At 40.0% G+C, this 12,115-nt stretch overlaps 1 protein-coding gene across 1 annotated transcript in view; it reads right to left on the reverse strand.

Annotated features, from left to right (window-relative positions):
• pdlim4 (PDZ and LIM domain 4) overlaps positions 1-11,985 on the reverse strand; it is a 44,912-nt gene extending 32,927 nt beyond the window's left edge. Inside the window, exons 1-2 of the mRNA XM_082548640.1 lie at positions 11,729-11,985; positions 1,502-1,653 (exon numbers count right to left, since the gene is read on the reverse strand). Coding sequence (XP_082404766.1) covers positions 1,502-1,653; positions 11,729-11,821 — 245 coding nt within the window. The 5' untranslated portion in view covers positions 11,822-11,985. The remainder of the gene's footprint in view (positions 1-1,501; positions 1,654-11,728) is intronic.
• Between the last annotated feature and the right edge of the window lie 130 nt (positions 11,986-12,115).

The following is a 12,115-nucleotide window of genomic DNA, read 5'->3' on the forward strand; positions in this document are numbered from 1 at the left end:
TTACTTCCTTAATTTGTTAAACACGTTTGGCTACTTTAGGGCAAGTTTAAGCTGAATTTAGGAACATTAGGGTGCCAGTAAAACAGCAAGAGTGGCCTGTTTTTGCTCCCACACCTACAGATGATCTCTGTTAGTTTTTGTGCAGTATGCTATTTCATGTATCCTCAAATAAATTTACAATCCCTTTGTGGACAAACCACTTAACGCTCAGTTGCTCAGCTTGATATATGGGTAGATGGTTCCTACTACAGGCTGTGGGGGTGGAGGAGGAGTTGTTATGCTAGAGTGGATACTGTAAAACACAAATACAGAAACAGAAAAAAAAATCTGAATTTAGAGTTCCTTTGTGTCTTTTTTGATCTGATGGGTCTTACTACTTCAGAAATAATTCTTGCTCACGCTCCAATCTGCGAGTAACCATCATGTTTCTAACCAGACAAAGGGAAAGAGAGGGAGAGAGACTGCGTTGTCTTCTGCCCTAAAAGGAGAACGCTGAAGCACCAGTTGGCAGTTGTCACTTGTAACTGAGGCTGAAACCACACAGTGTTCTCCATCTGAGGGGATGGGATTTAGAGATTGCCAGATTCGCTCTGCACTTTCCAGTACTCTGGCAACCCAAAGCAACCATCTAACAGAAATGTGGGAAGTGACTGACATTTCAGATTTTCCTTGGTTTTAACCTCCAACCACCCCTGACCTACCCGTCTCCCACCCCACTCCTTCATTAAATGTTTAGATGGATGATCTTTTTTCTGCTATGTTGACAGAAACTTGTTGTTCCTGACCTTCACTTGAGGTCAGTTCATACATCTTCACATACCAGGTCGAAAACGATGATCATTTTCCAACTCATGAAGCGCACCAATGCACAATATCGACCCGGGAATACCATTTGACTACAGTTTGACTCACTGTATGTACAAGCCTCATTGATTTTGACAGCGCTTTGTAGGTGAAGTGACTCGATCATTTTAACTCTTGTAAACTCGTCACTTGTCACTGTAACTCGACGGTGCCAGGCAGAACAGACGAATCACCAACATGTTTTTCTGGATGAGAGGCAATAAATGACCCGAGTCATACAAAAAAAAAAAAAAAAAATCTGTCAAGGTTTTCAACTCAATTTTCTTAATGAGCCTCAGAGCAAAACTCATAAGCTGACGACTGATTAGAAAGCTCAGCATTTCCTGATATCCAATTATTCTGAACCTTAAAATTCCAGTGAGGTCACCCTTCATGGAAAATATGGTTAATCTACAGTGTGTCACATGAATACAACTCACAGATGCCACACAGCTAGCTGGCTAATAGTAAACTACTATTCAGCTGGGACAACAGCTGTGTACATAGTGTTTCTTCAAAGATTCGCTTTCTTTTCTTTTCTGCAATGTTTTGCGGCGCTAAATATAACCATTCCCTCAACTGAAAGAGTGTGATTACAGGTCAATTTATGGTTTAAACACACCAGTTTTCCAGTGAGGGTAGTCTCATGTTTCCATACCTGCTGATGCTGAGCGTAAGCTGCTGAGTGCAGGTTTTGATCTTGTTCTGAGCCTCCATGTGAGTCATGTGTTCTGTCGCGTCACCGTTGATAGCCAGAATGGTGTCGCCTGGACACAGGTCACCTTGGGCTGCCTTGCTGCCAGGTGTCACCTAACAATATTCACACATACCGGATATGCACAGACACACACAACAATCCAAGCACACCCAAGAAAAGAAAAGAGAAAATAAAGAGCCATTATAAGTGGTTTCAAAATGTTGGTGAGAAAAAGAAAAAGAGAATTAGCCTGGGAGCGTCATCACAGAGAAGCCAGTCTTTGATTTATGTCACAGCACCTGGGGCAGCACTCCAGGTTTACACTGTCAAAAGCCTTCAACAATGACCCAGGTGAATCGTCTTCTCACTTTTAAAGGTGGTGAAATACCTGGAAGGAAGGGTAACACTTTATATACCCGGTCTTTTCAAATTCAGTAAATCCATATCAGGGGTTTTCATCAGAAAAGTTGCTAAGCCGTGTGTGTGGGTTGGGGGAATTTAATGAACTCCAGTTATGTAGCACCATCCATGCAATATAACCATCTATGTGCACAAGATGAAACAAATGGCTAAGAGTATTTGATTTGGTTCTTTATTCCCCCTTTTTTCATATGTGTAGAATGGTTAAACAGCAGGCCAATAAGCAGATAATTCGGTGTATGCTACATTAACTAACCTAATGGTTTTAGCTTTTGCCAAAAAAAAAAAAAAAAAAAAAAAAAAGAAATTTCCAATACCTCACTGAGGCTATGCATGTGTAATTTTATAATCAGCTCAAGTTGAAACAGTGAAGTTTCAAGTCTGGGGAGTATGTTACTTTTGAACCAGGCATGCACATGAACCTTGAACAACAATGTATCTGTGTAATGTTAGACTCGTTTCCAGGCATCTGTGCAATAAGTTCTTTATATAATTAATGCATTTCCTTTTGTCTTTTTTATTTCTGCACAGCATGTCCCCACCTCTTTAATGTGGATTTTCTTTCAAGAGTTAGAGAGAGCAGGTTCTTCTCTGTGATCTCTCTTTCCGAAAAACTCTCCTGGCCAGTGGATATTTGAGCCCCAACGGAGAGTAAGGGGGAGGGCAGTCACATGTGATATCAATTTTGCATTATTACACATACACAAACATGTGCCTCTGACTGATCATATGGTTTTGTCTGACATTAATAAGAAGAAACTGCAGCTTATTTCCTCCGCAGTAAAACAAGTCGCTGTCATCTGGCAGGCTGCAGAGCAAAAAAAGTCTTTTATAGCAGTGAAACAAAAATCATGATGCAAAGTGAACAGTTGTCATCATGTCTCTAGTCTTTTTTGCATGTGTAATGTGCTGTGAACAGTGACCTGCATGGCTATTAGTTTGTCTGTATTTTCCCAGCCATTAAATGTGAGATTCCTGCAGCTCGATGATGATTTGTGTAGTTGCACCATTTTGGGGGGAATATTAAGCAATAATATGTTACATTTTTATATCATCTGGACTCGCTTTTTCCAGTTGGTCACAAGGGCTGTACTCAACCAATCAAAATCTTGGTTGACTGAAATCATTATTTCTCTTAAAACAAAAGATTGGTCCCTGGGGTGGTGGGGGGGTGGAGAAATGGTCTGTTTCCTCTAAATTAACTAAAAGAAAAAAGCTACAGCGCATGACTGCACACTAGCCTGCTAGCCCTATTATCCTAAAGAAATTATGAGGCAACCTAAAAAGCAGAAACCTGCTTTTCATTTATCAGGATAAGAAGATAAGGAAACTGATGGTTTTGGAGAGCATCCTGTTATTACTCCTGTACATCAAGGGTCTGTGACTAATCTTTGTTTCATCATGCGAGCTGGTAAGTGCATCACTCTTTGAGCTCATTCATCTTCATACCAGACTACTCTCTGCCGAACTCCACACCCTCTTATAATGTCTACTGCAATGACAGCTAAACCTTAAGATATACTGTCTCTGGAGGCTGAAAAACCATGATCTAACACATTTTCACAAGCACTTTTCAGTAATCTAATTAAAGCTAAATAAAGATATGATTGGTTGAAAGTCTGGAAAAATAAACAGAATCCAAAGACAGTTGCATGTAAAAGAGAAGCAGACTCACTAACTGGGAGGAGCCTTTCAAGAGCAAAGGCATACAAGTTCACGCTCCACGAAGCACTAATAGCTGAGTCGTGTGGTTCAAATGTGGAATTCCTAATTTACAGCCTCTGACCGCCCAATGTCCCTGACTCAGTTCCGGTAAACTGTGGGGAGTATGAGTAGGTTTGTGTGTTTCGGTGAGTCCCTGGGAAATGCAAACCCACCTAAGCTTGCACTGTTTATAAGCTGCTTCTTGTAGAAGCCTGGCATAAACAACTGAGCAAGTGTAATCTAAGTTCTGTAAATTCAAGATAGATCCTTTCAAAGGAGCAGAGGCACAAACAAAGCTTTTCTTGGAGTTGGAAACATAGTGGATTCTTGTTTGTCAGTGCCTGTTTTCACAGACACTAACTGGAGGTTATAGTTTGCCCCTGTCATTTAGCACAACCTCCCCTGTGAGAATGCATGTCAGATGTCTGTGTGTGTCTTTGCTTTATGTCTGGATTGTGTCAAAGTGGAATGAAGGACATGCAATAGCAACAGAGTAAGATCACCTCAGCGTCAGGCCATGCAGCATAGCGAATTATTCCAATACATTTACTAGTACACCTAAAAACAAATACATATAGTAGTATGCCAAGCACCACAATAGCATGACTATGGAGTGACTAACAGAAAAAGATTCCCATCTGCAAGGAAATGTAAGGATGATGTAGAGCTACACAGTTCACGCATACGCATAATGTGCTATATTAACTCTGTGTGTGATGTAATTACTTAGATCTACAGAGCGTTAAAGTTTACACGATTGCGAAACAGCTTTTAAATAACAAATGGATATTTTGTTTATCTATGTCATATCATTGTGGTCTTTTTACTCACAACAGCATACCACAAGTTAGGTGATCCATTTCCTATTGCTTCATATGTTGGCAAAAATAATAATAAAAAAATGTAACTCAAGGATGAAAAGCATCAATCTCCTCAAAAATGATGTGACTAAATTTGTTGTCAACAATGAAACGGGGTTTCCTGTACAATCTGGAGGGGGAGAAAAGACATTTAAACAAAATGACCTGACTTAGAGGCTTTATATCATTCGGTGTGAATTCAAATCTAACTTTCACCCAGTAAACCTACTTTCCTGTCCCACAGATATCTAAGGATTTAATTAAAAACAACAGCAATCGTGTTGTTTTTCTGGCTGCTAGAGTTTAGTTTCCGTAGATTATGCTAAATGTATCAATTAACGGTCATATAGGCTTTAGAAAGTTGGGTGAAGCCATTAGGAAGTGGAGTGTGTGACATATGGATCAAATGCAGGATATTCACCCAGGAGACTGAGGTTTATATTGCAAGTGAGACCAAAAATCAGTGTTGACATAACATGATCAGGACTTCTTTTTTATTATAATTTTTCCTTTTCTTTCACAGGTTTGTAACTTACAGGCAACAAAACCACTTGGTTACATTTAGAAAGAAACCATAACACTAACCAACTGTTAGAACCTTTCTGGTAGAGAATAATGTCACAGTCACATGAGTTATCTACAATGCTATCATCCTTAAAGGGGAAAGCTGAGCTAAGAAAAAACTGTTATGACCTCAATGGATTACTTTGACATATGTTGCTGCAATGAGGCTAGTGCTAAAACCAAGTCTACAAAAATCTGCATTATCTTAACAAAACCCTTCCTGCGTGGGGCTGTTAATGATGCATGGTTACCCACTACCAATGTTCCCTCTAATTTTTCATGTGTCTGAGCAAACACACAAACTCCCTGAGCGATCCCATGGACCACTGTGAGCGACATCAGACGTGGGCTTTCGAGCCTTTTTTCTTATAAAACGCAGTTTTTACCGTTTATTCCGCAGTAAATATAAACAACGACAGTATTCAGGAAGAAAACCAAACATTGCATTTTTATTTTTATTTTTATCACAACTCTGGTTTTACGTGGCCAATCAACACAATTTACTGACGTCAGTTCCGTCTGTCCTGCTCACATCTCCGATGGTTGTACACGTTGTCATTAACGTGGCTTCACTCCACATCAGCCACGCCGCTTTGCTAGTTAAAACACTGGTGTCGGCACATAAGGACGCTGTCATAGCCTGTCAACGACGTTGATTAGCTGCGTATACGAATGTGAATCGCATCATTGGCTGGACTATGGGATAAGGTGGCATCGTTCTAATCCCATACTGGAGCAGCCAGTCACTTACTGACTAACACTGCAAAACAGAATTGTTAAAGTATTCATTTTAATTTCAATGCAGGTTAGATTTTTTTCTTTTGTGCGCAACACAGATTTTCTGTGCGCAGACACCGTGCCAGCAGTGCGCAATTGCGCACGTGCGCAGCTTAGAGGGAACATTGCCCACTACCCAGGTAGTGAGTGAACTGGAAATACATCAAATTGCTATTTGATTGAATCACAATCAAGTCATCGTATTTTTTTTTCCTCAGTATGTTTTTATTTATCATCTGTAAAGAAGAACTTAGATTTAACCTAAAAAGAGTGGTACGATATATGTCAAGTAGAGAGAAACCTGGCACTTGTTATTGCGGCAAGGTCACTTAAGGTGTTCAAGCATAAGACAGGCAGTCATGATGGCAGGGAAGCATCAACAGTGCATAAAGAAACTTTAGCAACTGGTTATTAGGCAATCCAAACATTCATCCCCATTCCCGTAAGAAGCTACTCCACAAACAGTGACACAGTTAAATGCTAACAGATACAGCGGTTAGCAAATGACAGCCTCATGTCACACAGAGTCATCATGTGGCACGCTGAGGTTTGGTGAGTATGCTGGAGTGCGGTTTCGCTGTGGACGTGTACTCGAGAGAAGCAACGAGGCTGAGAACACAGGAAAGAAAAGAGTAAATGTGTAAATGTTTGATTATGTGTGTTTGCACATTACGCGCTGCATGTGCTGCATCAAAACTCATTCAAGTGTGACATCATCTTCACGATGAAGTAATCTGACAGGTTATACGTTATTTTTGTATTTTGTTTTTTCAAGGTAACACAGGGACTTTAAAATGTCCTTTGGTGTTTGTCTTAGTTCCTGAAAAGTTCCTATTTGCTCTGCAGTGATACTTAAAGCTGCAGTACGCAAAACTGTTTGGAGTGAGTGGGTGTCACAAATAATACCCTTTTATCATATTCTCATTCAAGTTCAGTCTTTGGAAAACTTACTTGGGCCAATCACAAGTCTTTTCAGACCAGGTAGTAGAATAAAGAAGTAGAATAAAGATTCACAGATAATAAGGAGTGGTGGCCTACAGGAACCTACAGGATTACTGATCAGAGAGCTAGTACACAGACAATAGTTTACACAAGACTGCTGTATTGTTCCACCAACTTTTAAAAAGCTGTGTAATTAAGATGTGACTCACAATGAATTACAGCTATTTAAAAACTGCTAAAGCAACAGTTGTTTATTCTGGGAAGTTTCAACCAGAGCTTTCTATCTAAATGTCTCCTCACCTGCAAATCACAAGATCGACACTTAAATGAGAAGAGCCTGTCATTTTCAGATGTTGTACTCGTGTACAAAGTCCACAGAGAGATTTTGAGCTGGGTGGGAGCGCCGAGTTGCACATCTTAGCAACAGAGAGAATAATTTTCTGGCAATGTCTCAGGCCTTTGTTTTCTTGTTGGACCTGAGATAAGAACCATGGTTATGACCTTGAAAACCCAATACATCGCCTGGAGTGTGAGGCTCCAACTGGTTTGTGTTATTCACGCTCAAACAAAGAGGCTCAATCTGCCAAGACCAATAAGCAACACTGAAGTTGATGATTAAAGATGCAAGGTCAGACATAAATGAGAACCCAAGTAAATGGGAGTGCCCTGTTGAAGTAATTACAGTTGCATTCAAGTGCATCTAGAATGGCAGAGATGTTCCAGTCAATCTGATTTGTAATCAGATTAGCAGAATAACTGACTGTTTTGTCTTCTGTTTTTTTTGCACATGTGCTGTGCTTTCCCTGAAATTTCCTTTCACCATGTGATGCTTGAACATGTTGTACAAGATCATGAGACCACCAGAAGATTCTTTTGCAAGTTTCGCAGCAAATATACTGAAACAAACATGTTTTCTGAGAATATGAGCAGTCGCCCAATTCTTTCCCCCTAGAGAACACTTGAAGTCTAACTGCAGCATGGATATCATAATAACAACAACAATCACTGAAATCCACTTTCATACATCAGATAACCAGATGAACAGGAAAAACTTAGAAACCACCCAAGGACTTTCATTGTTCCCTCTGCCCTGTACTGTTTCAAGAGCTCAGCAGCTTCACTGACAACAGGAAGTTCTTCAAGGGTACCCATCTGTTATATTTTGCTCAGTTTGTTGTGGAAATGCAGCATCTGTAATTCTAGCCTAGAGAGAAAAAAAGGCTCCCAGACAGCAACTTGAAGCTGATTATTATACACAGCAGTGTCTGAGAAATAACCCATGTGGCTGTAGGTTGAATATCCTGTCTCTGCTATATGACAGATGTACAGTGGTGTTGAGGTTCTGTGATATATACCTGCAATGCACCGAAATTGCATTTGCTCTTAATTCATTTTCAGTAATTCCAGTGTCCTAATACAAGCAGAATAACAATTGTGGGATGACATGACTTGGTTGACTCATTTAGTCCACTGAGACTAAAGATGTACTCGATCATATTCCATGAAAAACAGCTGATTAAAGGATTGTGATAGTGTTGCAGAACGTGAGCAATGACGCATGGTATAACTGATTTTCTCTTTGTGCTCCTTATCTTGTAAAGTCCTGCAAACACCAGCCACAAAGACAGAAAGTGACTAGCTGCAGTTCATATTAGTTTTCCTGCGAGTGGACTATGATTTAACACCAACTCTAACCCATCTTTGACAGTCAGAATATGTCATTTTTATTGGTATTATAATCTTATCCCAGTCAGGAACAAATAATGATCACAAACTTTGCCTTTTTCCAAAAATAGAGTTTAAGGCTGGATTAGGGTTATGGTTGCCTAACTTTAACCTATAAAGGCTTAGACATTAGAAGATTAAAGAGTCTTAACTTGGAGATCTGTATTTTTGTGACAACTAAAAGAAGAATTTGATGTGTGAATAACTGGCCTTTACATTGATAAACAAAAACTAAATCCCTACTGTGACTTGTCTGAAAACTTCATCTTGCAGAGGCCATGCAGCAGGTTGAGCGAAAAAGAAGGAACGCAGAGACACTGTGCACTGCTTGGATCATTATTCACCCAACGCTCAGTTGTGAATTCCTGTCCAGGAAGGTGACTGTTTTCCAGCTGGCAAATCTGACAAGTGTCCTGCATCACCTTCTGTCTGGAAGTAACTTTAACAAAATGGCTAATATCACAGCTTTCACATTCAACATGTTCTCTTTAAATGCTTCTACAGAGATATCAAGGAATGTTTTTTCAGCTATTTAATGTCTCTCATCCACACCAAGCCATTTGACAACCAGACCCACCATGCCTACACATGCCATCTGGGCAAATGTTTCTAGTGTCAAATAAACATATCCCATTAACGAGCTGAAGTCCTAAAGGGCTGGCAGGGGACTAATCAGCTTATCCAGGAAGATTATCACCTTACGCAAAGACCCAGCTGCTGCCATCATAACTTGCTTTCTGGTATTTACAACTTTCAGTGTGCAGGTGTTGCATGACATTCACTTTTATGCTTGCTGAAAGACATTAGATGAGGGGAGGGCTGTGTAAAGTAATCTAACACTCAAAAACTCCTAATATTTAGTTCTCATCTTCGGCCTTCTCTTCTTTTCTTGGATAAGCCAACATACTAAGAACTATCTGAATAGTCCAGCCTGTGTAATGCTTACATGGTGCTTAAATACCCTCTGAGGAGGCATTCTAGTTACTGTACTACATGAAGTATCTTTCTCTGACACACACAAACATGCTCTTCCTCTATAACTCTTTCTGCGTCACCATTCAGTGCATTCAAACTGCTGTCTTGGGCATGCACCGTACAGCAAGAATGCAACAAGTATGTGATGAACTGCAGGTTTACGAGATACTCCTGCACTTCAGCAACAATAAATCACTTCACACACTTCCGCACCAGAGAATCAGTGTCACATATTTTCTGGTTTTTACATCACTCTGAATTTGAAGGATCAAGTTCTGTTATTAAAACACTTTTTTTTCCTTATGTTTAAAGCCAGTGTCAATTGGACATTGAAGGAGTTTGTAATGACCGGCAAGAAGCAAATAAAGGTCTTTAAGTGGCAGTGTAATGACGAGACTTTCAGCCAAATCACTTTGTATTTAGGCCTCTGATATTACATATTTGGCTAAATATGCTTACATCTCAGCAGCTGCTTCCTTGTCTAAATATCAAGCCAAGTTTTTGGAGTTACTCAAAAATCCCCTATTGCTGTTGCTGCAGCTCTTCCATGTGAGCACAGTTTTTTATTGCCATCTCTTTCTGTAAAATATAACCTGCAATTAATTTTACTGATGCCATCACTGCAGAGTTATGAAACTCTTTCACAATGCACGCCATGCTTTTAACACTGGCACCCACATATACACGCACAGATTAATCTGGTGAGAAATTGTGTGATTAATTACCCTGAAACCACAACTTGCTTGCTGAACAAATTATTTAAGAAGTTAGGCATGCATCGGAAAGCCTGAGATGCCATTGAAATATTCTAAACAACTCAAGGAGGTTGCAACAGGCTTGTTAACTCTCATTCTTCCCAAAACAATTATTGCCTTGGCCACTACATTAGTTTGAAAAGAGACAAAGAGACAGTAAACTTGATGATTCCTGAAGATATTATATATTTGATATATAGGCTGATATCATGATTGATGTCTATTTTTTGTTTAAGCTGCAGAGTTCAACTACCTTTTAAGGTTGTTTGCAGAGTCAAAAGCGTCAAGTTAGCAAGTAAACCTCTCGAGGTTTTACGACACCCTCTGAGTCGAAGCATGCCACATCATTGTATTACAACTTTTTAAAAAAAAAAACATAATATTTTATTAGGTTTAAAAAGAGCGCTTTGGGTCACCTTCGGGAGTTCATCTTCTTCTCTCAAAGTTGTTTATCAGCCGTCATAAATCTAAAAGGTGAACCTCTTGTCTGAGGTGCTGCAGGTCTGTAGTTAAAGGGTAGTTTTAGGCCTGGTGGTACAGCTGAGCACAACACCTGGAATCCCTCAGCAACACCAATGAGCTCTGATGAAAAACAAATGTCAGCGCCTCCCCTCCGTCCCTTCTGTAAGGCCTGCAGCAGGACCGGGCTGTGTTTATCCTGGCCGAGAAGAACCTTTGGCTACTGCCAGATCAAACTGCCAGCACACTGACTCCTGACCCATATTGTGAAGGTCAGGAAAGTTCAGGAGGTTTTGTGATTACTATCAACAATACATCTACTGGTTCTGGTACTACCATAAATAATATTAATAGTGATTAATTAAGATTTATTAATATAGTGTAATATTATATATTTTAAAACTAACACAAATGCCATTTCTTTAAAAAAAAAAAAAAAAAAAGTTAATAAAAGAAAAAAAAAAAACTAAAACCAGTTGAGTTGTTGCCAGGTTATCCAAATGTAGAATAGTTTATAATTATTTATAAGTATTAAGTATTTAAGTCACAGAGTTTATATTACTATGAAGGATAGGTTCACTAGCATTAGTTAGCCTTAGTTTCATTCAAATTATAAAACACTTTTTCTAAACTATATAAATATATCCCTGTGTTGTGTCGTTCTGTTTATGTTGAGACTGATGATTTTGAACGTCGATAAGTGTTGTTCGGCCAACTGCAATGACTCACTAAACCGTACTGGCAATTTCAGCTGCCAGAAATTAGACGCCCCCATCTGTCTGCTTTGAGAGTAAAGCTCCCGTTTATACACTGGCGTTAGGGCTAGCAGACCTCTGAGACCTGTTAAGATTAATTCATTGAGCAACTTCCAACCTGACTCAGTTTATATATATTTATTTATTTATTTTCCTACTTCACTTAAAGCAGCCAAATATCCCCTGTCTGTTCCCACAGCTCAATGAATGGATAAACACGCAGACGCAAGAGACGACAAAATTACTACCTACCCTGGAGACAGTTAACGGGGTGCTGAAATCCCGTCCTCCAACCAGCCGAAAACCCCACGGTGAGGGTCCCTTGAGTGTCACGGTCTGGGTCATGATTGCCAAAAAGACTGTGAGAGAATATCAGATAAATGACAGGCAGGCTGAGACGGGGAAGTGTCCGTGGTTCCTCGATAAACGGATGAAAACAGGGAACGTGAACTAGCCACAGTCCTATGCCTAGCTGCTAGGCAACGCTGCCCCGGCTCTGAAAACTTTCCTCTTCGCTTGATTCAGGTTTAAATAACAAAGCCGCTTCTGACGTAGGACGACGGGCTGCCGTGCCCGCCTTCGCCCGGTCCATAGCAGAGAGAGTGGGAGGGGACGATGCTGGGTGTCGTGGCTGCTGCG

Source organism: Aulonocara stuartgranti (assembly GCF_965226115.1).
Source record: "Aulonocara stuartgranti genome assembly, chromosome: 10".
NCBI classification, from domain to species: Eukaryota; Metazoa; Chordata; class Actinopteri; order Cichliformes; family Cichlidae; genus Aulonocara; species Aulonocara stuartgranti.